A 24,141-nucleotide genomic window follows, 5' to 3' on the forward strand; every position below is an offset into this window, starting at 1 on the left:
ACACACACACACACACACACACATAAATTGGTTTCATTCAGCCGAAAAGGGTCACGGCTAATTTCTTTTGCAATAGAAGTAGTATCCATCGGATATCAAAATACCAAAGTCAGATATCTTATCCTGCACAGGGTCCCGTACAGTAGCTCCAAAGTGTTTTGCTTTATTCTCTTTATTGTTTGCATCTCTTCTTCTTAAATATGCGCTCCTTCGTCTTCATTTTCGCGACAACGACAACGCGTCCTCCTCATTATCATCAGTTTTGCTGTTCTGGCAAACATTTTCCAGCGTATCGGCTACGTTCGATTTTAGAGCGACGAGTGCGGAAGACGTGCATAATTGAGTCTGGGAAAGCGTAGGAACAGCGTAGCTAAAGCGGCCAACAGCGTTATCGAATCAGGAATGAAGCGTCGTAGGAACAGGCCTTGATTTTATACGAGAGTAGAGAACTTAGTGAGAGCGTCGTTAAAGCGGGAAGGTCGTGCTTTGATCAAGAAAGCGGCGCAGCAGCGGGACCATGTCGTCGGTGTCTAGCTTAGACTATATTTCCCGTTCTTGTGCCGCTGTTACTACGGTCAGAAAAACCTGGAATTGTTACGCTCATCCCGCGGTATTTACACTGTCACTGCTCTCTCCCCGTTTGAGCTACGATTCAAAATAGGTCAATCTTGATGGGGAGATGAGGAAGAAATTTTGAACCAGTTCAAAATTTCTTCCCGATCTGTAAAATTGCCAGATCCAACCCCATCACCCAAACGCTGCTGCTACGATGCTCCCGGTCCCCGTACACTTTTGCCGCTCTCTCCCGATCTGACAGATTGAATAGATCGGGATGCAGATCTTGATAGTGGAATTACATGTGGGGACACTTTAGGAACACTCCGTGGGGCCCCGTACAGCTATATAACTGGTTTCGGTGTTTTTGATACCTCCTTGAGTACTACTTCCATTGCAAAAGAAATTATAGCAATGATTCTTTTCACTTAGAATAAAATAATACGGGAGCACTTTCCAGCTACTGGCTGGGGGCCCCTTAACTGGATGGGTTTTTGTTTTACGTATCTCAGCTGTTAATTCCACTGCCAAGGAAAATAGGCGTACATGACTGTTTTCACCTAAAAACAATTAATTCATATGGGGTGGGAATACCTTGGGGCTATACCTGTCAAGGGCCCTGCATCCGGGCCAATATCGCACCTCTTTTAATCGAATTCTTTAATGTTGAATTAGATTTAGCAAACATTTCGCCTAGATGACATGGTAGTTCAATGTCATATTAATCTCTTCATTCAAATTTATTTTGAAACATTCACATTACCTCTAACCTTATTCTAAATAACACTTTTTCAGCTGAAATCCATAATAAGACAAGTACCATTTCACTATCCATTCATTCATAAACTCATAATGATATAGTCACGTGATTACATGCTGCGCTCGTTCATTCAAATTGATTTTTGGCCATCTAATTTAACATGTTCTGCAGTCAATTAAACAGATATGTTCATGCTTGGCCTCTTTCCTTATTTTCTTTCGTCGTAGTTATTGTTTTGTAAGCATCATAGCATTTCATGTTTTCGTATTCGTTTAAGAGACTTTGACACCATTTTTTAACGTGCTTTTTGAATCCAAAGAAGTAAGAAGCCACAAATTATCTGGCCGTTACGAGCGCTTTATTACGAGCGGTCGGCCAGTTACAAGAAGTCAAGGTTATGAACCTCAAATTTTTTTTTTTATAATTCTTTCTATGTCTTCTAGAGATATACGTCTGTATATATTGTGCTGTCATGACTATAAAAAATGAAGTTAAGCTGCATTACTGGTACACGTATAGGCCTATAACGACATGTATATACTAAAAGAGAAGGAGCGTTACCAGTCTGGTTACAGAACAACCAAATCCAGTTATACTAGATAAGAAATATGACACTTTTACTGCTTTATAACAGTAATTTATAGATGAAACGAAAACACACATAGAAAGACATGTTAAAAAGATCTGAAACAAAGAAATAGCATGATTTGAATTTGAATGAACACGTTTGGAATTTGACTGTCTTTCGCGAAATTTAATGACTGAAATACACTTTTCGGCAAGTCAAGGCGAATTTGAATGAACGTAGGGTACCAGCCAATTTGAATACCCATTTTACGAATTCGAACCTTCTATCAAAATTAATGAACCAACAAAAGTGCGAAATTGGCTGGGAAAACCTAACTGGCTTTGATGTTTTGGGTATCTATGATGTAAACTAAGGCCTACTTCGATTGTAAAAGAAAAACAACTATGACTCTTTTCAGCTAAATGATGTCATAATAATTATGTGGGGGAGGGGCACTTTATGGCTACTGTAACCTGGGCCCAGTACAAGATGAAATGACTGGTTTTCGAAATATGGTCATCTTGGTTGTGCACTGTACAGAAGTATGCTTCCTTTGCAAATTTCTTGAGTGTTTTGCTACTCTAACCTATGGGACCCCGTAAACAGGATAAGATGACTTGCTTTAGTGTTTGTGATATCTCTGTTCAGTAGGCCCTGATATTAACGTTACAAAAGAATTTGTAAGACCATTTTCAGCTGATTCACAGTACATGTATAATGGATGGGACACTGTGGAGCTACTGTCTAGGGCTCTGTGCAGGATGAAATAACTAGCCTTGGTGTGTTGAATATCTCTGATAGGTACTTCTTCTAGTGCAAAAGAAATTACCCGTGTTTGGGGCTATACTGTGCGGGGCCCCATACAGGATAAAATAACTGGCTTTGGTATTTTGGATATCTCTGATGGGTACTACTTCCATTGCAAAAGAAATTAGCCGTGACCCTTTTCAGCTGAATGAAACTAGTGTGTGTATGTGTGTGTGTGTGTGTGTGTGTGTGTGTGTGTGTGTGTGTGTGTGTGTGTGTGTTGGGGGTGCACTTCGGGGCTACTGTCTGGGACCCCGTACAGGATAAAATAACTGGCTTTAATGTTTTGGATATCTCTGATGAGTATGCCTATACTACCAATTGCAAAAGAAAGTATAGCCATGACCCTTTCAGCTGAACAAGCTTAATCAATGTGTGTGTGTGTGTGGGGGGGGGGGGGGTGGGAGCAATTTGGGGCTACTGACTGGGGCCCCGTGCAGGATAAAATAGCTGGCTTTGGTATTTTAGATATCTCTGATGGGTACTACTTCCATTGCAAAAGAAATTAGCCGTGACTCTTTTCTGCTGAATGAAACTAGTGTGGGTGTGTGTGTCGGGGGGGGGGGGGGAGCTCCTTTGGGGCTACTGTCCGGGGCCCCGTACTGGATAACATAGCTGACTTTGGTGTTTTTGATATCTCTGATGGGTACTAGTCCTTCCATTGCAAATGAAATTAGCCGTGACTCTTCTCAGCTGCACGAATGAAATCAATGTTTGTGTGTGTTTGTACGTATGGCCTATGGGGGTGGGGCACTTTGGGGCTACTGTCTGGGGCCTCGTACAGGATAAAATAGCTGGTATTGGTGTTTTGAATATCTCTGATGGGACTACTTCAATTGCAAAAGAAATTAGCCGTGACTCTTTTCAACTGAATAAAATCAATGTTTGTGTGTGTTTGTACGTAGGCCTATGGGGGGTGGGGCCCTTTGGGGCTACTGTCTAGGGCCCCGTACAGGATAAAATAGCTGGCATTGGTGTTTTGGATATCTCTGATGGGAACTACTTCCATTGCAAAAGAAATTAGCCGTGACCCTTTTCAGCTGAATAACACCATATTTCTGGGGCCCTTTGGGGCTACTGTCTGGGGCCCCGTACAGGATAAAATAGCTGGCATTGCTGTTTTCATGATAAGTACACCCAAAGGAACAATATTCACCAACTTTTGTCCGTGACCCCCTTCGGCTGAATAAATCCATTTTTCGGGGTCCCTTTTTGTGGTCCCTAGGCTTACGGTACAGGATGTGACTTGCCAGCAATGCATTTTATTGACCCTTGGACACATCCCTATATGATGAGACCATTAAAAAGTGTGACCCTTTTCAGCTGAATAAATCTTCTGGGCCCCCGGTCTATAAGTACGTGAAAGGCCATCATGCCTACGGTGTACGTGAAAGGGCATGGCACAGTCATCGCGCATCGTTTCATTACGCGTGATCTGTGAGCCCCATGCAAACCAGAAATGAATAATTCATAATGACGTCAAATGACGCGGGGTCGCAGCAGCGCCCATACAGTCCTTCCGGCTCTGTCTCTCGATCTCTCACGCAGTCCTTCACCTCTCGCCGCGCGGGAAGCTTGTCTCAAGCGGCCTAGGCCTAATAGGGTGTGAGTGAACCGGTTCCAAACAAAACAAAAGCAAAACTTTTTGGAAGACATTTTTTTTTTTTTTTGAGGATCGTAAAGAAACAACGATGGAACTGCGGCTCATCGGCACTATATTGCTTCTCGGTGCTATATTTTGCTCAGCAGCAGCAAGACGGCAGCGACGTCCGAATATCATCGTTTTGTTTGCGGACGACTTGGGTTATGGGGATCTGCAAGTTTACGGACACCCGACTTCTTCCACGCCGAACCTCAACCGTCTGGCAGCAGGCGGGAAGGTATTCACTCAGTTCTATGCAGCAGCCGCTATTTGCAGTCCTTCCAGGTGAGTTTGCTTGGCCTGTTATACCAAGGAGTTATCGTAATCTCCTTGGCTGTACATATTGCTTATTGCAGCCCTGTGTGAGTGGCCTTTATGATAGGATCCCTTCGGCCCCCTCCCCTGTAGAGAGAGACACTTCTCTCAGTAACAACGCCAAAACGGCGTAACATAAGTTTATTATTGTCTAATGCTCATTATCGTCATACAAAACTTGAGCAGGTAAATGTTAGATCCATTCATTTTGATCTTTCTTATCCCATTAGGAATGTATATGTATCCAAAGCTTTCAGTTGTTTCAGAGAATTTCTCAGAGATGATACAATGTTAAAAAATGAAAGGAAAGTGCAGGGAAACAAAAAATTGTATATTATCAAAATATGTTTGAGTTTATTAAATTTGCAGTAGAATTAAATCTAGTGCCATATGATAAATGAACTATTGCCAGATTTTGCCATTGGTATAGCTAGTGTACTAAAAAGCTGTCAGGGGTTGTGCAAATAAATATAGTGCTTTGATACAGTGACCCCAAGAAAGGGAGGAAAAAAAACCCCACATGATTGAGAATCTGTAGGCAAGACAAGACCTTTCTTGAAGGGACTAAGGAGTTCACGCTGTGAGAGATCTCGTGGGACGGGCTTTGAAGTTTGACCATTCGAGTGGAACAATAACATGCGAGTAGGAAGTGGTTAGGGGAAGAGGGGAAGGAACAAACAAAAAGGCAACAGACACCATTGTGTGGAGGGCCTAAAGGAGGTAGATCCTCTTCACGGGTCAGTGAGGAGTCTTGGCGGAAGAAAGCAGCATCATGCAATCATGCATGGGCAGCTGATGAGAGCAGGCTTACAGCGAAAAAGGTCTTCTCTAAGTGATATCATCTCCCCCCTCCCCCCCCCCCCCCACACACACACGGACACTTATAGAAACAAGTAAACAAACAGTCAAGTGTGTCGTATAAAATGGGACATTTTAATAGTGGCATATGTGCATTTGAACTACGGGTAGAATGGTGAGTGCACAGATGATTTTGTTCAGTATAAGCTTTGGAACATAAAACTAAGGATTGCAAGTTTCCCATATATTTAATCTGTCACTGGCAAGGATGCTAGATTGGCATAGGCTGATAAATGCTGGAAGAGTTTGCAGTGTGTGAACCTCATATCTGAACCTATAAATGTAATAAACCTCATGTGTAGACTTGATTAAGACTTGATTAATCAGCACATTTTAGACATATAATGTGTTCATCAAATTTGATTGTGATCTTGGGTGAATAAATCTGTGTGCAGATTTCCCCTATGGAAGATTTAATGACCAGCAACAGTATGACAAGAGTGTATTGTATATTAGATACATGTAAATTGCATCTAACACAAGAGTGTATTGTATATTAGATACATGTAAATTGCATCTCATTGAGTGTATTGGTTAACTTACACCTCATCTGGTATTTTAGAAACATCACTAGTGAGCTTTCATTTACTGGCTGATTGAAGAGTCAGTGACAAATGGGAAGTTATTTATTTTTAAAAAATGCTCAGTTTGCAGTTCACCATGTGTATTCCTTAGAAGTACTGTTGGAATGACGGGAGAAAAGAAAGAGAGAAAGTTGGATAAGAGGTAAGAATTGAGTGATTCACGTAGTGTTCTTTCTGGAGTGTGTGTAGTCCTGAAAAGGACTGTGAACCGAAGAGATAGAAGAGCTTAAGAAAGGACTCATCTTTTCGGACAGTTGACTGTCCGTCCTCAGGACAGGAAGTTATTTATGTTCAAACCTGATTTATGTGGTCTACTGATGTTATCTTACACCATACAGAGGCGGATCCAGAAGGGGGCGCAACCGGCGCACGCCCCCCCCCTTTATTTTTCGTCAAAAACAAAAGAAATAAAAAGAAAAAAATGAAATGAAACCCGGAAGTGGCACCAGATATAATTAGTCACCCCCCCCCCCTTTACAGAATTCCTGGATCCGCCCCTGCCATATAATCTGGAAGAATTTTGTCAACTGAATCATCATCTACATCTTTATGTTGGGAAAAGAAGGAACTCGTTACTAAACCTGCACAAAATCAGTGAGAGAAAATTTATACGCAGATTGGCCAATATGAGAGAGAAAGGAAACTTTAATCTTCAAAAAGGGGTAGAGCCTAGAGGGAGGAGGGAGGGGAGGGGAGGGGAGGGGAGGGACGAGGATATGTGATTCATGTGTATGTGAGATGTTGTTTCTGCATCCTGAACACATGACTGCCTCATAAGTAAATAACATCGTTTCCTGTCCCTTTAGCCATCCACAGGATAATAACCCCCATTTAGTCATAATAACCCCCATTTAGTCAAGGCGGTCTGAGAAGTTGTGCCCTGTTCCTGGAATAGCTTGGGCAGCCAGCCAACCTTCCTGAAAACCCTCTGGAAAATGTGACATTGAATTATGTGGCTTCCAGATAACATTCGAGTATGAAGTGACCCATACACTAACTGCTGGAGCACATAACACAGCTTTGCACATATTGTACACACACATAAGTAGACCAATACATTATTTTGTAAACTGTTAAAGGGTAAGGTAACAATGCTGTTCAGAAAGATCTGATGTGGTCTTTCTCCAAGACTCAGACAGATATAGTTTTACCATTTCTGAAATGTAGACTCATGGGTATTTACCCTCTCGTGTGAAAATTATCAGTTGTTGTAGGTGCCAAACATTGACAAAAAGAGTTCCTGAACAGCTCTAATTACAAATTTCATTATCATTGATCATATTAGGGGAAAGACATCTGAGAGATAAATGATGGTCTTATATATATGCTGGAGTCATTACACTGTAGGCCCTACTTTACATAATGTTGGATGTGAATTTTCCCCATTATAACCGGTATCAAATTCAATCTTCATTCAGGCTTTCAGTGACACACTATCTCATGTAATGATAAAACTACCGAAGGACATAAAGGATAATTAAGCCATACACAGGGAGGAAGGAAAGGTTGTTAGATTTTATGTGCTGGAATTTTCCCCATGAATGCATGTACCCAATTTAATCTTCATTCAGACTTTCAATGACACGCTATCTCATGAAATGATGAAACTACCAAAGGACATAGAGGATAATTACGCCATTCGCAGCTGGAGGAAAGAAAAGATTACTAGATTTAATCAGCGATGCAGATGATGTTTTGTCATTGATATAATTATGTTCTAATAGAAATATATGACAAAGAGATAAAGGAAGAATGATGAAAATGTTGGGCATTTATTGAGTGACATGATACTGTGGTACTGAGAATGCTCCCACTAATGATATCTCGTCAATGTTATTATGACAGTAGTTGTGTTTTAGGCCTATATGCTCCATTTTAGTTCAATACATGATATGAAATTAATTTTGAATTTCCTGAAAGTGGCATGATTTTTCACAATTTGGACTGAAATGATTTTGCTGCTGAGAATTTACCAACAAAGAGAAGAGCAGGAGAAGTCTCTTCCATATGTGCCAAAACAAACTTGAATGATGTCATACAAAGTGAATTAAAACGTATCATAGCCTTCAATATGTGCACAAGGGGGGGGGGGAATCTTACCCAAGAAAAATTCAGCCATGAAGCATTTTTATTTTTTTTTTTACATAATGCTCACAAATGGATGAATTCATCATGCATTCCCACATCATGTTATATTTGATGATTATTTTTTTTCAAATGAATGTTACTCTGTCCGAGAGCCCACTCATATCATTTTGTATTTGGATCACTGCCTTGTTCAGAACATCTCCTTCACCACAGGCAGACACAGTGTTTGTAATTCTAGCCAAGTTTGGAGGAGCCTGTATACAGGCCTACCTCCTTTCAGCTTCGGGCTTTTGGTCCCCTCTGACTGCTAAGAGTAAAGTCAGAATGAACAGTCATCACTTTTTACAAAAGGATTTCTTTCCTGTTTTGGTTCATCGTTGATGTCTGACAAAGACTGGAAGGATTGTAACCTAAACGTGCAGTCATAGATCGGGCTTGGTGTGCAAATAGCCAGATTATTGTCATTGTACACATTTGCTGCTCTCACCCCACCCCCCCCCCCAAAAAAAAAGGGAGACCCAAAACAAAGCAGAGCAAAACAAAGAGATAACAAGGAAGAATCCTGCATTCCGCATAGTGTCGTAATAGTCCAGAGGGCTCTGTCTTACTATGGGTGTATATTCACAAGAAAATAGCAGAGCCTAACATACAAAAATACTCTGTAGTGATAGTGTATGTTGATGTTGAAGACATTCTTTGTTCACTGAGAATAAGGGTAGCAAAGTCTGAATGTCCAAATCAGATTTTAATCATCCCAACCTTCAGACTGTCTCCCAGGTGGGTATTATTGGGATGTCCAAGAGTTCTATCAGTATTGTGCCCCTGTCCCTCCCAGTGAAAGTCAGAGTACCAATTTGTCAGAAATCTGCGGACGCGGGACGGCACATCTCTGTTGGACCCGAAAGAAATAACAGACTAGGAATTAACTTTTGTTCAACATTCGGCCCAAATCTGCAAGCTACAAGGTTTGTTGAATCCCTGCAGAAAGAATTTAGTGGGGAGGGGATGGGGGGACGGCAGGAGTTCTGTATTTTCTTTTTGGATATAGAGTGGAATAGTTGTACCCCTGAGCAACTGCTTTGCCATGAATGTCTGAGTGACGATGGTGGAGGACTTTATTTATGTTGGGAGTTTTTAGAGGAACCCTACACTGCCCAGCGCCTGAGAACATTTATTGTCAAGATGAAATCCTATCTGACTCCTCCTGAGCTGAACTAACTTACAATTTAATAACTCCCAGGGGGCCATTTGCATGTTTTTCCCCTCCTCCTCTCTTCCCTGTCCCCAGTGCCCCATGAGTGTGTGTGCTTTTTCACCTTTTCTCAAAACAAAATATTCTTGACTTGGAACGATGTTACTAAAGTAAAAGGTGAAAATTTATGAACAGTTTGGTAGTCCGAGATGGAAAATTCGCCCCCCTCATCCTTTGTGCCTGTTTCCATTTCATTCACACCAGCCCTAGTTTTCTTCCCCCATTGTCTTGTGAGGGAAGAGGACTAGGTGGCATCCTGGATACCACCAAGTTGGTCCCAGTCCCATCTCCCTCCTCCCTTACCCTCACTCCCAGTGCACGCGTGTGTGTGCCTCGCGCTGAAACGAGGTCACCCGCCGTGGTGTGGGTGGAATGTGGGAGTATTGTTGGGAGTGGATGACCCTTGGCTCTGGGCCGCCCCGAGGTCGCAGAGAGATTGAGCAGTTTTTTTGAATAAATAAGCATGGGAGGAGGAAATCGTGCCTGTGACAGATGGGGACAGTTAAAGCTAAACATTTTGTCACATTAGGAATAGAACCTGTCTTTACCCCCCTTAATATCCACACCCTTCATAGTTCTGATATTTGCATTTTTCAGAACAGCTTTTACACTCTGGATACAAATACGTTATGACCTCCATCATCAAATACGCCATGCTTTTTCTTCAATAAAAATATACATGTAGAAAAAAAAAAACACATATTTGTGTTTCAGAACAGATGAGAAAATGCATACAACAGTAAAGAAATTGCCACAGAAAAAGCATTTTAGATCAAACAAATCTGGACTACCTTCTTTCTTGTATTTTTTAAATCATAGTACTAGTATCAATGCAACATGATTGAAGATGGACATGAGGAAGAACAGTTGTGCAGGCTGAATCTTGTGCCATGCTGAAATAAATAGGGCCTAAATAGAATGAAAATGAAATGCCTGTGTGATAATAGTTTGTACTATATGAGTTACAGGTGGTGTATATTTGATTTCACTGCCCATTATCTTTTTTTTTAGTCAAGAAAATGATGACAAAACTTTCTTTCCATACTTAAACAAAATTTGTGATATTTAAGTTTTCCTTTCTGATGCTAGGTAGCTTGAGAAATAGTCAGTAGTAGATGATCAAACTCATGTGGCAATTTCAAGGCAAATTGGTATTCGATATTTGTGTAAACAGAGATGTGGCTAAGTTGTATTCATATTGCTTTTATGCACTTCATCTCATTGAATTGACTTGTTTTATGTGACTGCTATGGAAGCAACAAATATCTCTAAGCATCGCCATAGGACCAGGGACTTTTAGTCTCCTCCAGAGGATGAGGAAATGAGAATGAGAGGGTGATCAGATGCAAAATATTCATACTAGAACAGTATAACTATGCCAAAATGGTGTAGCTATACGATGAAATTATACGTCTGAACACTAATGAAATGGTGTACATAATGAAATGAGGGTCAGAGCATCATTTCGAACTAGAACTCGATGACGAATCAGCATTCCATCATGTCCATTGTGCGTCTGAACCAACGGCGTAAATCCGTACTGAGGAGTGGGGGGGATGGTCACCATCACCACGATTACAAGCCCATAACCGGACCGGGGGGGGGGGGGGGGGGGGGGGGGGGGGGAAGAAGCTTGGTGCCCCCCCCCCCCCCCCCACACACACACACTTTACAGGGACCGGATGTCCCACTCTTTTGCATGAAATATAAAGTGGGAGGAAACTTTTTGTTCTTGTTGCTTTTTTTGTGCTTGTCAGATGACTTTCGGCAGAAAATCAGACCTTAAAAGTATGAAGACACTTTTTTGTTTTTTAAATATCTGTGAGAGGGAGCGGAGCGACCGAACGGGGGGAGGGTGTGTAGGGGGGGGGGGGGTATCCCTCTCCCACACGAGGAAGATTTTGCATTTTCAGACCTGAAATTCAGCGATCTGGTGCACACTTTTGGTGAAAATTTTCTTTTCTTTTCTTAAAAGAAAAATAAGAAAATGAAATATTCACAATATATTAATGAAAGACTAAATCGTGGTATTTCAGCTCTTGCTCCGCCTGTGCGACATCACTGTGAAGGCCTACTAAATAATGGGGCCTATTACCGGCGTAGACAGGATTTGACCTATAGGAGGAGCGGTTATGTGAGGGAGCGAAGCAAACGGGGGGGGGGGGGGTATAAATCTGTTTGTATTGAAAATTTTGACATTTTACAGTCCCAAAAACTGCCGTCTGTAGCTATATTTTCGCTTTGGAAATTAAGGGGGGCACACCGGGTGCAACTGCTGTCAACCACTGGCAGCAACATCAGGAGAATGGCCGCTATTTGATAGCGATTAAATGCGAGCGAGCTTGAAAATTTTGACATTCTACAGTCTAAAAACTGCCGTTTGTCGCTATACTTTTTCGCTTTGGAAATTATGGGGGGCCGCGCCGGGCGCAACTGCTGTCAATCACTGGCAGCAACATCAGGAGAATGGCATAGCGGTCAAATGCGAGCGAGCGGAGCGAGCGAGCTTGAAAGTTTTGACATTTTACAGTCCAAAGATTGCCGTTTGTGGCTGTATTTTTTCGCTTTGGAAATTAAGGGGGACACACCGGGCAAAACTGCCGGCAATTACTGGCAGCAACATCAGGAGAATAGCATAACGAATAAATGCGAGCGAGCGAAGCGAGAGAGCTTGAAAATTTTGATATTTTACAGTCCCCCAAACTGTCCTTTGTGGCTGTATTTTTTTCGCTTGGGAAATAAAGGGGGCGCACCGGGCGAAAACTGCTGGCAATTACTGGCAGCAACATCAGGAGAATGGCATAATAATTAAAACAATGCGAGCGAGCGAAGCGAGAGAGCTTCAAAATTTTCACATTTTACAGTCTAAAAACTGCCGTTTTTAGCTATACTTTTTCGCTTTGAAAATTAAGGGGAGCCGCACCCGGCGCAACTGCTGGCACTCATACGTCATATCCTGTAGTAGTCTCCTCATCCAGCGGTTCCAACACCAAAACTTTAAAAATTCATAACTTTTGCATCGATTGTCCGATTTTAATTTGGAAATTCAATACAAAGAAAATATAAAGGATATTCAACAAAAATTCACTTTTCTAGAATTATGAAAGAGCAGTGGACCAACCGCTTTCAGAAAGCAGGGGGAATAATTGCTACCCTTAACATATGTCAATATCAAGTTGATGGAATATGTAATTTTCATGAAAAATGGATTTTTGTAGTATTTTCTTTATATTTTCTTGATATTGTAGTCCACTCATACGTCATAACCTCTAGTAGTCTCCTCATCCAGCGGTTCCAACACCAAAACTTTAAAAATTCATAACTTTTGCATCGATTGTCCGATTTTCTTCAAACTTTCACTGATGTGTTCTACTAATGTTGCTGCTTTCACTCAATCCACATTGCTCTTTGGGTTTACCTTCCCTTTAAGGGGGACCGCACCGGGCGCAACTGCTGTCAATCACTGGCAGCAACATCAGGAGAATGGCATAGCGATTAAATGCGATCGAGCGGAGCGAGCGAGCTTGAAAATTCTGACATTTTAGAGTCTAAAAACTGCCGTTTGTAGCTATACTTTTTCACTTTGAAAATTAAGGGGAGCCGCACCCGGCGCAACTGCTGGCAATCACTAGCAGCAACATCAGGAGAATGGCATAGCGGTTAAATGCGAGCGAGCGGAGCGAGCGAGCTTTAAAATTTTGACATTTTACAGTCCAAAGACTGCCGTTTGTGGCTGTATTTTTCGCTTTGGAAATTAAGGGGGGGCGCACCGGGCGCAACTGCTGTCAATTACTGGCAGCAACATCAGGAGAATGGCATAATGATTAAATGCGAGCGAGCGAAGCGAGCGAGCTTCAAAATTTTCACATTTTACAGTCCCAAAACTACCGTTCGTAGCTATATTTTTCGCTTTGGAAATTAAGGGGGGCGCACTGGGCGCAACTGCTGTCAATCACTGGCAGCAACATCAGGAGAATGGCATAATGATTGAATGCGAGCGAGCTTCAAAATTTTCACATTTTACAGTCCCAAACTGCCGTTCGTAGCTATATTTTTCGCTTTGGAAATTGAGGGGGGCGCACCGGCCGAAAACTGCTGTCAGTCACTGGCAGCAACATCGGGAGAATGGCATAGCGATTAAATGCGAGCGAGAGGAGCGAGCGAGCTTGAAAAATCTGACATTTTAGAGTCTAAAAACTGCCGTTTGTAGCTATACTTTTTCGCTTTGAACATTAAGGGGAGCCGCACCGGGCGCAACTGCTGGCAATCACTGGCAGCAACATCAGGAGAATGGCATAGCGGTTAAATGCGAGCGAGCGGAGCGAGCGAGCTTTAAAATGTTGACATTTTACAGTCCAAAGACTGCCGTTTGTCGCTGTATTATTTCACTTTGGAAATAAAGGGGAGCGCACCGGGGGAAAACTGCTGGCAATTACTGGCAGCAACATCAGGAGAATGGCATAATGATTAAATGCGAGCGAGCGAAGCGAGCGAGCTTCAAATTGTTCACATTTTACAGTCCAAAAACTACCGTTCGTAGTTATATTTTTCGCTTTGGAAATTAAGGGGGACCGCACCGGGCGCAACTGCTGTCAATCACTGGCAGCAACATCAGGAGAATGGCATAGCGATTGAATGCGAGCGAGCTTCAAAATTTTCACATTTTACAGTCCCAAACTGCCGTTCGTAGCTATATTTTCGCTTTGGAAATTGAGGGGGGCGCACCGGCCGAAAACTGCTGTCAGTCACTGGCAGCAACATCAGGAGAATGGCATTATGGTTGAATGCGAGCGAACGGAGCGAGCGAGCTTTAAAATTTTGATATTTTACACTCCAAAAACTGCCGTTTGTAGCTATATTTTTCGCTTTTGTTTGTCCCACTTTTATGGGAGAACCATCCCCCCCCCCCCCCCATCGACGCCTCTGCATATGAGGGTGCTTTTGTTAAGTGAAAGATCTGCTGCACACTCTTTGATGAATTAGGGATATATACGTCAATGTCAAAAGTGTACAAAGTTTATCGAAAGGGATCCTGTATAGCGGAGCTTTTGCATGCTTATGATTGCAATACAACGATCTGGTGCATAGTTCTGGGGATATTTGGACAATTTTCCATTAAGAAAGTTCGAGATTTGTCCTCATCTCGGGAATTGCTTGGGGGATAAATGATTTGTCTGCCTAAACACTTCCAAAGGGGCGGGGCAAATGCTCTTTGCCCCCCCCCCCCCCCCCAGATAGATTTGACGCCCCTGATCTTCCCTGGGAATGCCCATAGATGTATCCTGACTGAGTCACTGTCGTTTCTCCTCAGGAATGATTCAGGAAATGGAGGGGGTTCAATTATGACGATATAGTTTTTGTTATTGTTTGTTTGTTTGTTTTCGTACATATTTTGCAGATGGTCCCCAGTTACTCGCGTCATAGCATGTTTACATGTAGGCCTATACTATTTCACGTTGTCAACGTCTGAGCCATACCTTACAGTGACTGTATGTCGATGTACTTTCTTCGCGAGCGAGCGAAGCGAGCGAGCGCTTGAGAAAATTATGTATACATTTTCCTACAAGATAGAATACTGTTCAGCTATGTTACCTGTCTGAAGGCCGGCGTACAAACGTCATGCAATAATTATGTCAAAATTGTTACAATCACATTTCTGCTTCCTCCATTTTTCCCTCAAAATTCAGGGGGGGATGATTGTACAGGCCATCCCCCCCTCCTCCATTTCAGGGGGGGATATATCCCCCCCATCCCCCCCGGGATTTACGCCCATGGTCTGAACGTATGGGCAACTATAGAACGGTACTCGTATAACTGGGTGGGGCTTAATGGGAGCCCGCACGAAAGGTGACCCTATACATACATGTTACTCATGACCATAACAGCATGCGTAGTGAGAAACTGCACATCTATACGACGTTTTCCAGAATGGTTGAAATTAGCGTCTGAATGGTCAGTCCAACCTTGGCTCTCGCAAAATTCCCGAAATTAAAATGGAGCCAAACATTTTTCTTGTTTTACAGTAGTCATGCTTTTAATATTCGGTTCATATGTAAACACAGAAAAACATCAATAGGCCCGTTCACAAACAACGAAAATCGAAATTTCAATCGCCATCCAAATTTCGATTTTTTTTTTTTCGACCGTTCATACACAGGGAAAAATCGCACTTCTCACAGCAAGGAAAGAACGATCAGTGGCCAAACTGCGCATGCGCGAATCTTGCATGACCGAAGACTGACCCCGCAGTCCCAATAGAGTTTCGCACGTGCTGCGAATGATGGGACTAAAAATACCGATTTCCGAATCTCGATCGCGCTCACACACATGACGCTTGGCAAAATAATCGCGATTATTCTGAAAAATCGCACTAATAGTGCAAGTTGGATCGCGATAAGGATCGAGGTAATTAGTGAGATTTTTCTTTCCACACTGGAAAAAATTTCGAAATTTTGATCGCGATAAGAAAATCGATTTTTAAATCGCACTTTTTCCCTTGTGTGTGAACGGGCCTAATGTTCAGACCCCAGTCCCAGTCTCAATCCTTGGTTTGCAAGTGAGCACGATGTAATTGACCTTCCAGATGAAAGTTACCCCTGGGCACTATGGCAAGAAACATCTGTGAAGTTGAATTTAGATAGAACTTAAAAACAGGCAAAGAAAGAAAGAAAGGGGTTTCCCTTTTTAGTGTCCCCTAGATAGTAAAAAGTCAGTTAGAGTCATTCATGCATACAGCAGCTGTATCAAATGTTGCAGACTTCTTCATGAAACACTGGGGATGTCACCCCTCCAGCATTTCATAGCTTTACTTCAGGGCACTGTTTCGTGAAAGTTGCCAGCCATGACAAGTTTTCAGTCTCTTATAATTACCATAATAACACTATTAACAGTCAGTGCAGTGACCAGAACTTTTCAACTGATCAAAACTATTAAAAGGATTTTACAGAAATTGTCCCAAGACTGACAACTTGTCAGTGCCGACAACTTTCATGAAATGGTGCCCAGGTGATGGATGCTCTCTTACTACCTTAAAGGGATAGTATAGCATTGGTAAGATGAGAATTCAGCTTTTAATTTTTTGCAAGATGCTTAGAAACCATGTATGAAACGTTAGAGAGCATACCATTCTAAGAGAAACTCAAAGTTTATTTGATGAAAATTAATTTTAAAGGGTAGGTTTGCTTTACTTTGGATATCTTAGCCATTCTAAAACCAATTTTCATGAAATAAACTTTGTATTCCTCTTGGAATCAAATGTTGTTTTGTTTTTCATATTTCTTAATGGGTTTCTCATTTATCTCACAAAATAGTTGGAAACCTGAAGCCCCGTCTCAACCAAAAATATACTTCCCCTTTAAATACAATTAACATTATTCTTTGATGGAAATTTTTCATACTAGGGTGACAATATTATGCAATGCTGTACCTTAAAGTGACCTGTGGTCTGTTTTTAAGCCATCTGTTATGTCCTAGTCCATCTTTAGTCTAATTAGGGTACAGGCAAGGGGAAATATTATACACATCCTGGAATGAGCAAGGAGGTACTAGGCAAGCTAAAGTACCTCCTTGGCATGAGGCTAGACTCAATACCATTACAGTGGATAGGTGTTAGTGTAATGATGTTTTCATAACATGTGCTAGTAAGTCTTGGTGCAACAGCCCAAGGCCATGTTATACTGCCATTTGTTTTCTCCTGACATCCAATAAAACAAACATGTCATAAATTGTGCTTCAGGCGTCTCAGCCAGAATGACTAGCATTCAAGCTCCATATACCAAAAGGCATCTGTAATAAATGTTACTGTAAATCTTTCTACCAAATATGCCCCTAAAAATGATGATAGTATCATTGTCATTATCTTAACAAAAGCGGGTAAATTCTACCAACTCTCATCATGCTGATTTGGAAACAGAATTTGGATTCAGAAACATTCATGAATTTAGCTGTTTTTTTCAAATATTGTTCATCATTTATTCAGAGTTTTATGTCCAATAGTCATTGAGAGTAAGTTTTGCACTTTTATCATACAGTGAATTTATCAATGGTGTCAAAAATCTTACAAGTCTTTAACATTACTACATGTATAACATCATGATAGTACTGGAACAACACGGATTATTTGTGTGCTTGTACTTGCAACCAGTCTATTATCAGCAATTATCCAGCAACCACACAATATCAACTTTCAGATATCATTGAAACAAATTTTGGACCACCCATCCACAAAAGATGTCATTCAAGAATCAGTCCAAAAATTGTCCTTTCTATGAGCAACTTCTTTTCCAACCAACTTATCTTTGGTATTCAGTGTAAACCCACAGTTTAGTAGCCTGACAGTTTCATGTTACTCTGAAATGCAATACTTAGTACTGGTATATTTCCTATTTTTTAGTTACTCTGTATTTATTTCCTTAACTATATATAGATGAGTTAGCGATGGTCCATTGAGAACAAAAACCCCTGTTAATAAAGTGTAATTCTACTGTGGAGTTTTGGGAAAGTGATTGTAGTTGATGACTTTAATATTTACCAGAAATCATGATGTTTATCATGTGGAGTTTGCATACAAACCAGTTTCAGTTTTGTGAATGTGACCAATACCAGTGATTGGCAGGACCTGCATAGAACTTGAAAATTCCATGACATTTGTGATGTTATGACTAATTATCATTATGGTAGAAGACTAATTTTGTACTGCTGTGGAATGTTTCAACCTTTATTTTTGAACAATGTATCAACATTCTATCAATATGTGGAATGTTTCTACTCTATTTCTGATAGGAGAGTCAACTTCAACATGAGTGCATGGATTCATGCTACGGAGCTTTGATGTCTTCCGCCAACTTCACAGTCTGGTGGCAGCACCAGTTTGCTTTTAATATTCAATTGCCTTGAATCTCTGTTCTTACAAATTGTATGACAAACGTGTGCTGTGCCTGTTCCTATTGAAGATGTTTGCCAAATATGACAATGACGAAACACCCACATATTTCCCCTCTATGAATGCAGTGAATATATTTCCAATTCATTTGTGCCGTTCAATGTCAGGGTGAGTGGGATTGTGATCAAAACTTTTAGATTCACCAGCATACAGGTAAAAAAAAAATGGTATGTGGCATTGCTTGACTGCAGTGCTGCTAAGTCTATCTCCTGAGCCTGCAGGAGGATCTCTAGCCTATAATCTAGACGGAGGATACAGTTTTGGTCTTTACTGTTACGCAAAACATCTGATGCTACAGGACTATTGTCTTTGCTATTAAGCTATACATCTGATGCAGCGAGACTACTAACGGTGGATGTGCGCGAAGCATCCTCTGCCTATATCGACTCGTCTTGCTTTAGTCAGTGTTTTCTTATTATTGACGGTAAATTGGTGGCAGTTTTCGTAAGAAAAATCTCCTACCGATTCATATATAGTCGATAATAAGAAAACGATTAAAGCAAGACGAGTGGATATAGGAGGGATGCTACAGCTGTTTGTTGTCTTTCTGCATCATACGTATTGCTTGGCAGAGACAATAGTCTCGCCGCATCAGACGTTTAGCATAACGACACAGACAAATTCTGCATCTTCCTCTTGAGGATCCCTGAAAACCAAAATTTCTCTTCATGTGCTGACAATGCAATACAAATGCCTTATAATACAGGCATCATTTTCACCCATTGAAGTGCAAGTAATGCACTTCAATGTATCTTGTTGATTTCTCTTTGGGATGTCCCTCATTTTCATGTGTCAAAGTGAGCAGTTTTGCCAGATTTTATGCCATAGATGCACTTTTCTCATATGAAGTAGACCTAGATTATATCAAATATAGATTATTTAACACGGATTGCTAATTATACCAAATCGCTCAATTGCTTCGCCGGTCTGCAGGTTGAGATGTTGATTGAGAATAAGTTACTCCTATGGAATGGTCTGTAAAAGCTGTTATTTTCACGTATCAATGTTTTTGCGAATGAGGAGGTCACAGTCATTTTCACGAGATGGTGGGGTTTTTTTTTTTGTGATTTGATACCAAGGCTATCCTAAGAGCACCAGTGCTATCAATTCTCGATATTTTCATGTATTGTTGAATTTGTGGCCATACAGCGATTCACAAAAATCACGAAAATCAAACCCTTGCAAAAAAAAAACACCCCAGCTTTTTCAATATGTACCCTTTAACCTTGTACATGTACAAACTGCATGCAATGCAGCTTCCAGGATGACTAGTACGTAAAATATTTTTGTGAACCGCAACTTGTTTTTATGATAGAGATCCTTGTAAGCTGATACAATTAGCCGAGCTGTTGAACTACACAGGTTAGCTCTCTCTGGGCTCATTGTAGGTTATTTAATCCTCTGTATTTTTTATATGATATGTTTACATTACTCAAGACAGCCCCCAGTGTCAATAAATATCCCGCAACAATATCTGGAATTTATGGCTGCCATTTCATGGCCACATCTTTGTCCCTATCCCATATTTATGACACTGTTTTTTTTATATTTTATCAATGCTTTCTCGACATCACACCCCAGGGGTCAATTATATAGTCAGATGCCTCCTGTGGTTCAGCAAGTGTAAGAGTTAGAGTACAATACCAAGGCATACTAACAAGGACGTTGCAGGTTAATGCGGTTGTAATCATATGATACTCTAATGTTTCCAGTTAGGTGCCGGATGTTTTGCAAGGTGTATGCATAAGGATCCTCTGAAACAAATTACTCATCTTCTCTTCTTTTTTTTTTTTTACAGTTGCCAGAGAGCATGTTTGTAGGGTAATCTTTTAACAAACAGGAAAACCACAATTTGAGGAGAGATTGTTATTTAAGGTAGCTGGCAGCTAAGGGGAACATACACAGTCTCTAGGCCTTTTCTCATCAGCCCAGTGTTTTGAAATCATTCACTATTTCTGATTTGATATTTGATAATGTGATTTCAAATTAGCCTTATAATGTGAATTCTGATTAGTGCACAAATTTGAAAGATTTAATTGAGAAAATTTCTTTAGTCAAACTCAGGAAATTGTGGATATACTGTATTTTTTGATAATGTGAATTCACTTCAAGAAATTAGAGTGATACATTTATATTCCATCATGCCTAGCATGTGTGACCTGCATTTGGCTGCATATTGCAACCTAGGATTTTTTAAAGAAAATGTTTAGAAAGTGTGCTAAGCCAAAGTAGGAAATGAATTAGCTTGCTAATTTGTGATTGAAAAAAAAAAAGAATGGGCCTGGACTTTCATCTTGGTGATCATGTGAAAATGCCTTCTGAGTCTGGTTGGGTTAAAAAAAAAAATGTTTGGATTTATTGCATCTGAGATATGATAGCAATTTCAGGATTTATTAGGCCAGTGAAATGGCAAAGAGAGGAATACTTTCTTTTTTTGCAATAAAAGCACTATTCAATATTTCCTTTCACTCAACCTGATGGCCATAGAACTTCTCATAAGATGATTTTATTGAAAAGAGTCTGTTGCAGATTGTCAAGAAGAGTTTGATAACTTCTCGGAGGGATCGATGATGAGAGAAGCTATTTTTTCACTCCTCCTGTAGGTAGCTATATCAGCTTTCTCAGCAGACATCCACGGAAAATCTTTGGAGGCCTACAGGGCATTCAGACGCGAAAAATTTATACCAATATGGTTTAGCTAAAGAATGAATTTCTATGTGTGAACGCTGACAATTCAATGAAATGACCTTATAACGAAATGACAGTCAGAGCATTGTTTCAAACTAGAACTCGAGAACAAATCAGCATTCCATCATGTCCATATGCGTCTGAACATATGGCGACCATAGGACTGTATAACTGGGTGGGGCTCAAATAGGAGCACGCAAGAAACGTGACCATCTACCTGTTACTCGCGGCGACGTCATAATCGTAACAACTGCGCATCTAAACAACCTTTTCCATAATGGTCGAGATTAGCGCCTTACCGGTCTGTCTGCTATAATACGATGATCCTTTATACATCATGTCTTTATCGAGTTGTGGTATAAACTGGTTTACGTCTGAACAGGGGTCTGTTCCTGCTTTGATGATGATGATGAGACTATCAAAAATCTTGAGTCTGCCAACAAACACATTAAGTGCTTGGAGACACAGGAACTGGGATTCTAGGCCTGTTCACATACATGCAAAATCTAATGTCTTTAAATGTCAGCTATTGCAGAGCAATGCAAAAGGGGATAAATCTTGTTTGTGAACACAGAAAAATTGCTATCTATTGTGAAAATCAAGTCCATTTTGATTTTCTGGAAATCTATGCTGTAATTTGCCAAGTGCAGTGTGACTAAATGCTGTGTGACAAAATGAAGTTTTTCAAGCCCATAACTAGTGCAACTTGTCACAATAGTGGGCACACAAGTCTGCACACAAGGGTGCCCTAAGTCATGCTCCAGTCATAGATTCATATGTACAGTTCGGATTGTGGATGAGCTGATTTTGCCATAACATGTAGGCAGAGACTCTAACTCTCCCGGTTTCGACGGGAGATCTCCCGCCGAAAGCCCATTTTTGCGCAATCTCCCGTTCTCCCGTTTGAGATTTGATTTCTCCCGCCCTGGCTCTGTGTCTCCCGGTGGAAAGGATTTCTTACTTATTTCTATCGTATGTTGAAAAAATAAGCCTTAGATAGCACCAGAGAACATCTAGAATCCTAGGAACTTCGCACACATCAACTTGGAGTCTCCCGTTTGCTAGGGGTTTCGGGCGGGAGAATCTCCAGATTAGAAGGTGCTTGGGGTTGGAGTCTCTGTGTAGGCCTTATTTCCCATTGACATCTGTGCGAGTATACTCGGAACTAGTCTTCAACAGGTTAAAATGCTCTGCTTGCAGCTGAATGATCTTTGTTTTTTGCCATGTGAGAATATTGATTGCAAAGAAAATTTATTTTTGCTATGCGATCCAAAAACCGATATTTCTTGTGTATGAATGAGTCTTTGGGACATCTTTAATGCACCACACATTTACCTAAACTTCCTTCTAAGGTCACTTATATTGTCACTACTATTCTATCTTTGTTGCTTATCATGTTTGACAATATTTTTCACAATTCTAATGATGCAATCTACATTCTGTTCATCAGAACAGTGAACTCACATGCCTCCTTGAATCCTTGAAGATAGAAGAAACTTAACAAAGAATGGCGATGGTGTGACCATCGACCCCAAGCTGTACGACCCCATATATCATTGACATCCACAAGACCAGATTTACCGCCCTGAAGTCAGCTCTTTGCCAGATATTTGGGGAGAAAACACACAGTTTTGTGTGTGCTGTTATCATAGTCAATATTTCCGCACTTTTGGCTCGTGATACAAATTAGCACGAACCTTTCAAATAATCATCGTGTAACCTTGGAGAGGCTTTGAGACCAAAGAAACGCAACAGGTGCACCCTGCTGTACCTGTTGACAATACTCCAGTCTGAAAGAGGAAACGGTGCTCTTCTTAAAACCATTTTTTCCGGTGACTTACACTTGACCATATTGCCATCGAAACGTGGAGAGAGAGGAAAAAAAACTGACTTAGTTTTATCTATAAGTATAATTGCTTTATCCATCAAAACATGGAGGGAAAAAACACAAAGACTTAGTTAAGTAACTGCTATATCGTTATCCATCAAAAACTGTTTTTAGGTGCCTATTAAATCTTGTGTTTGATGAAGAAGCACAACACTTCATAAAGTCTTCATCATTAGTGTGTGGGTCCAAAAATTGCTCTAGTGTTTATTTCCTCATTCCTCCTGTTTCATTTAATGCATGGATTCAACTTTCTTTCTTTTTTTAATTCTATTTTTGCTGTGCACTCATGCGTAGTGTTGATTCTCCCAAGGCTGTTGATGAATAGGCCTACATTACTGATCCTTTTTTCTTGTCACAAAGTAATCTAATTATTTCTGGCTGCAAACTATACATGTACATTTTTTGTGGGCACTCCAGATCTTGGTGATAACATTGACAGATCTGGCTATCCAGCAGACACAATAAACAAGTGAATACAGATTAAGTGGGTTGCAATGAATATGGAATTGTGCTGGAATGCATAATATTCCCATGTCAGATCCGCCCATGCCCATTTGTAGTGATTTTGGGGAAGTAATTTGGGCTTGTCAACAGCTGAGAGGTCAACAACTGGGTATTCCAAGAGCCGTCCACATCCCTGAGGCTAATTTTGATCACAGCAGACATCAAAATCCATGTTCCTTATCCCCGAGGCTTGAGTATTTATAAGGACAGACAAGCCGCTTATGATCCTCTCTGGAATTTTCCCCCCTGCAAGTAGCTGTGATGGAAGGATGTATGATAATCTTATCTAGATCTGTATTTTGATAATTTCTGTTTGTGGTATGGCAGGTGATAAGATTGATTTCAAGTGGGCCATTGTGTCAAAGAGATCAGCCACCGCATGGGCAAAAGTTGAAGCCGCAGTGGTTGTAAAATGTCGATGGATTTTGCACCAGTATTCATACAGAAAACAGCATATTTATGCTTATTATTGTGTTTACATTTATTATGGGATGTAATGTAAGAAAAAGAATATTTATGCAGGATGCTCAGGGATATAATTCTCTTAAGCTCGTTTTTCTCTCTTTGGTTGAAAAAGATCAGCTGGAAAAATGTAAGAGTTTTCTGCTATGAAACAATATTATCATTTTATCAAATTATCGGCATTTGGATTTTGTATTTGCATTAATTTAATTTATTGCCAAATTCAAAC

At 40.8% G+C, this 24,141-nt stretch overlaps 1 protein-coding gene across 1 annotated transcript in view; it reads left to right on the forward strand.

Moving 5' to 3' along the window:
• The first annotated feature begins 4,216 nt into the window (after positions 1-4,216).
• The window catches only part of LOC140227009 (arylsulfatase A-like), a 45,092-nt gene continuing 25,167 nt past the window's right edge, over positions 4,217-24,141 (forward strand). Inside the window, exon 1 of the mRNA XM_072307442.1 lies at positions 4,217-4,617. Coding sequence (XP_072163543.1) covers positions 4,382-4,617 — 236 coding nt within the window. The 5' untranslated portion in view covers positions 4,217-4,381. The remainder of the gene's footprint in view (positions 4,618-24,141) is intronic.

Source organism: Diadema setosum, chromosome 4 (genome assembly GCF_964275005.1).
Source record: "Diadema setosum chromosome 4, eeDiaSeto1, whole genome shotgun sequence".
Classification (NCBI taxonomy): domain Eukaryota; kingdom Metazoa; phylum Echinodermata; class Echinoidea; order Diadematoida; family Diadematidae; genus Diadema; species Diadema setosum.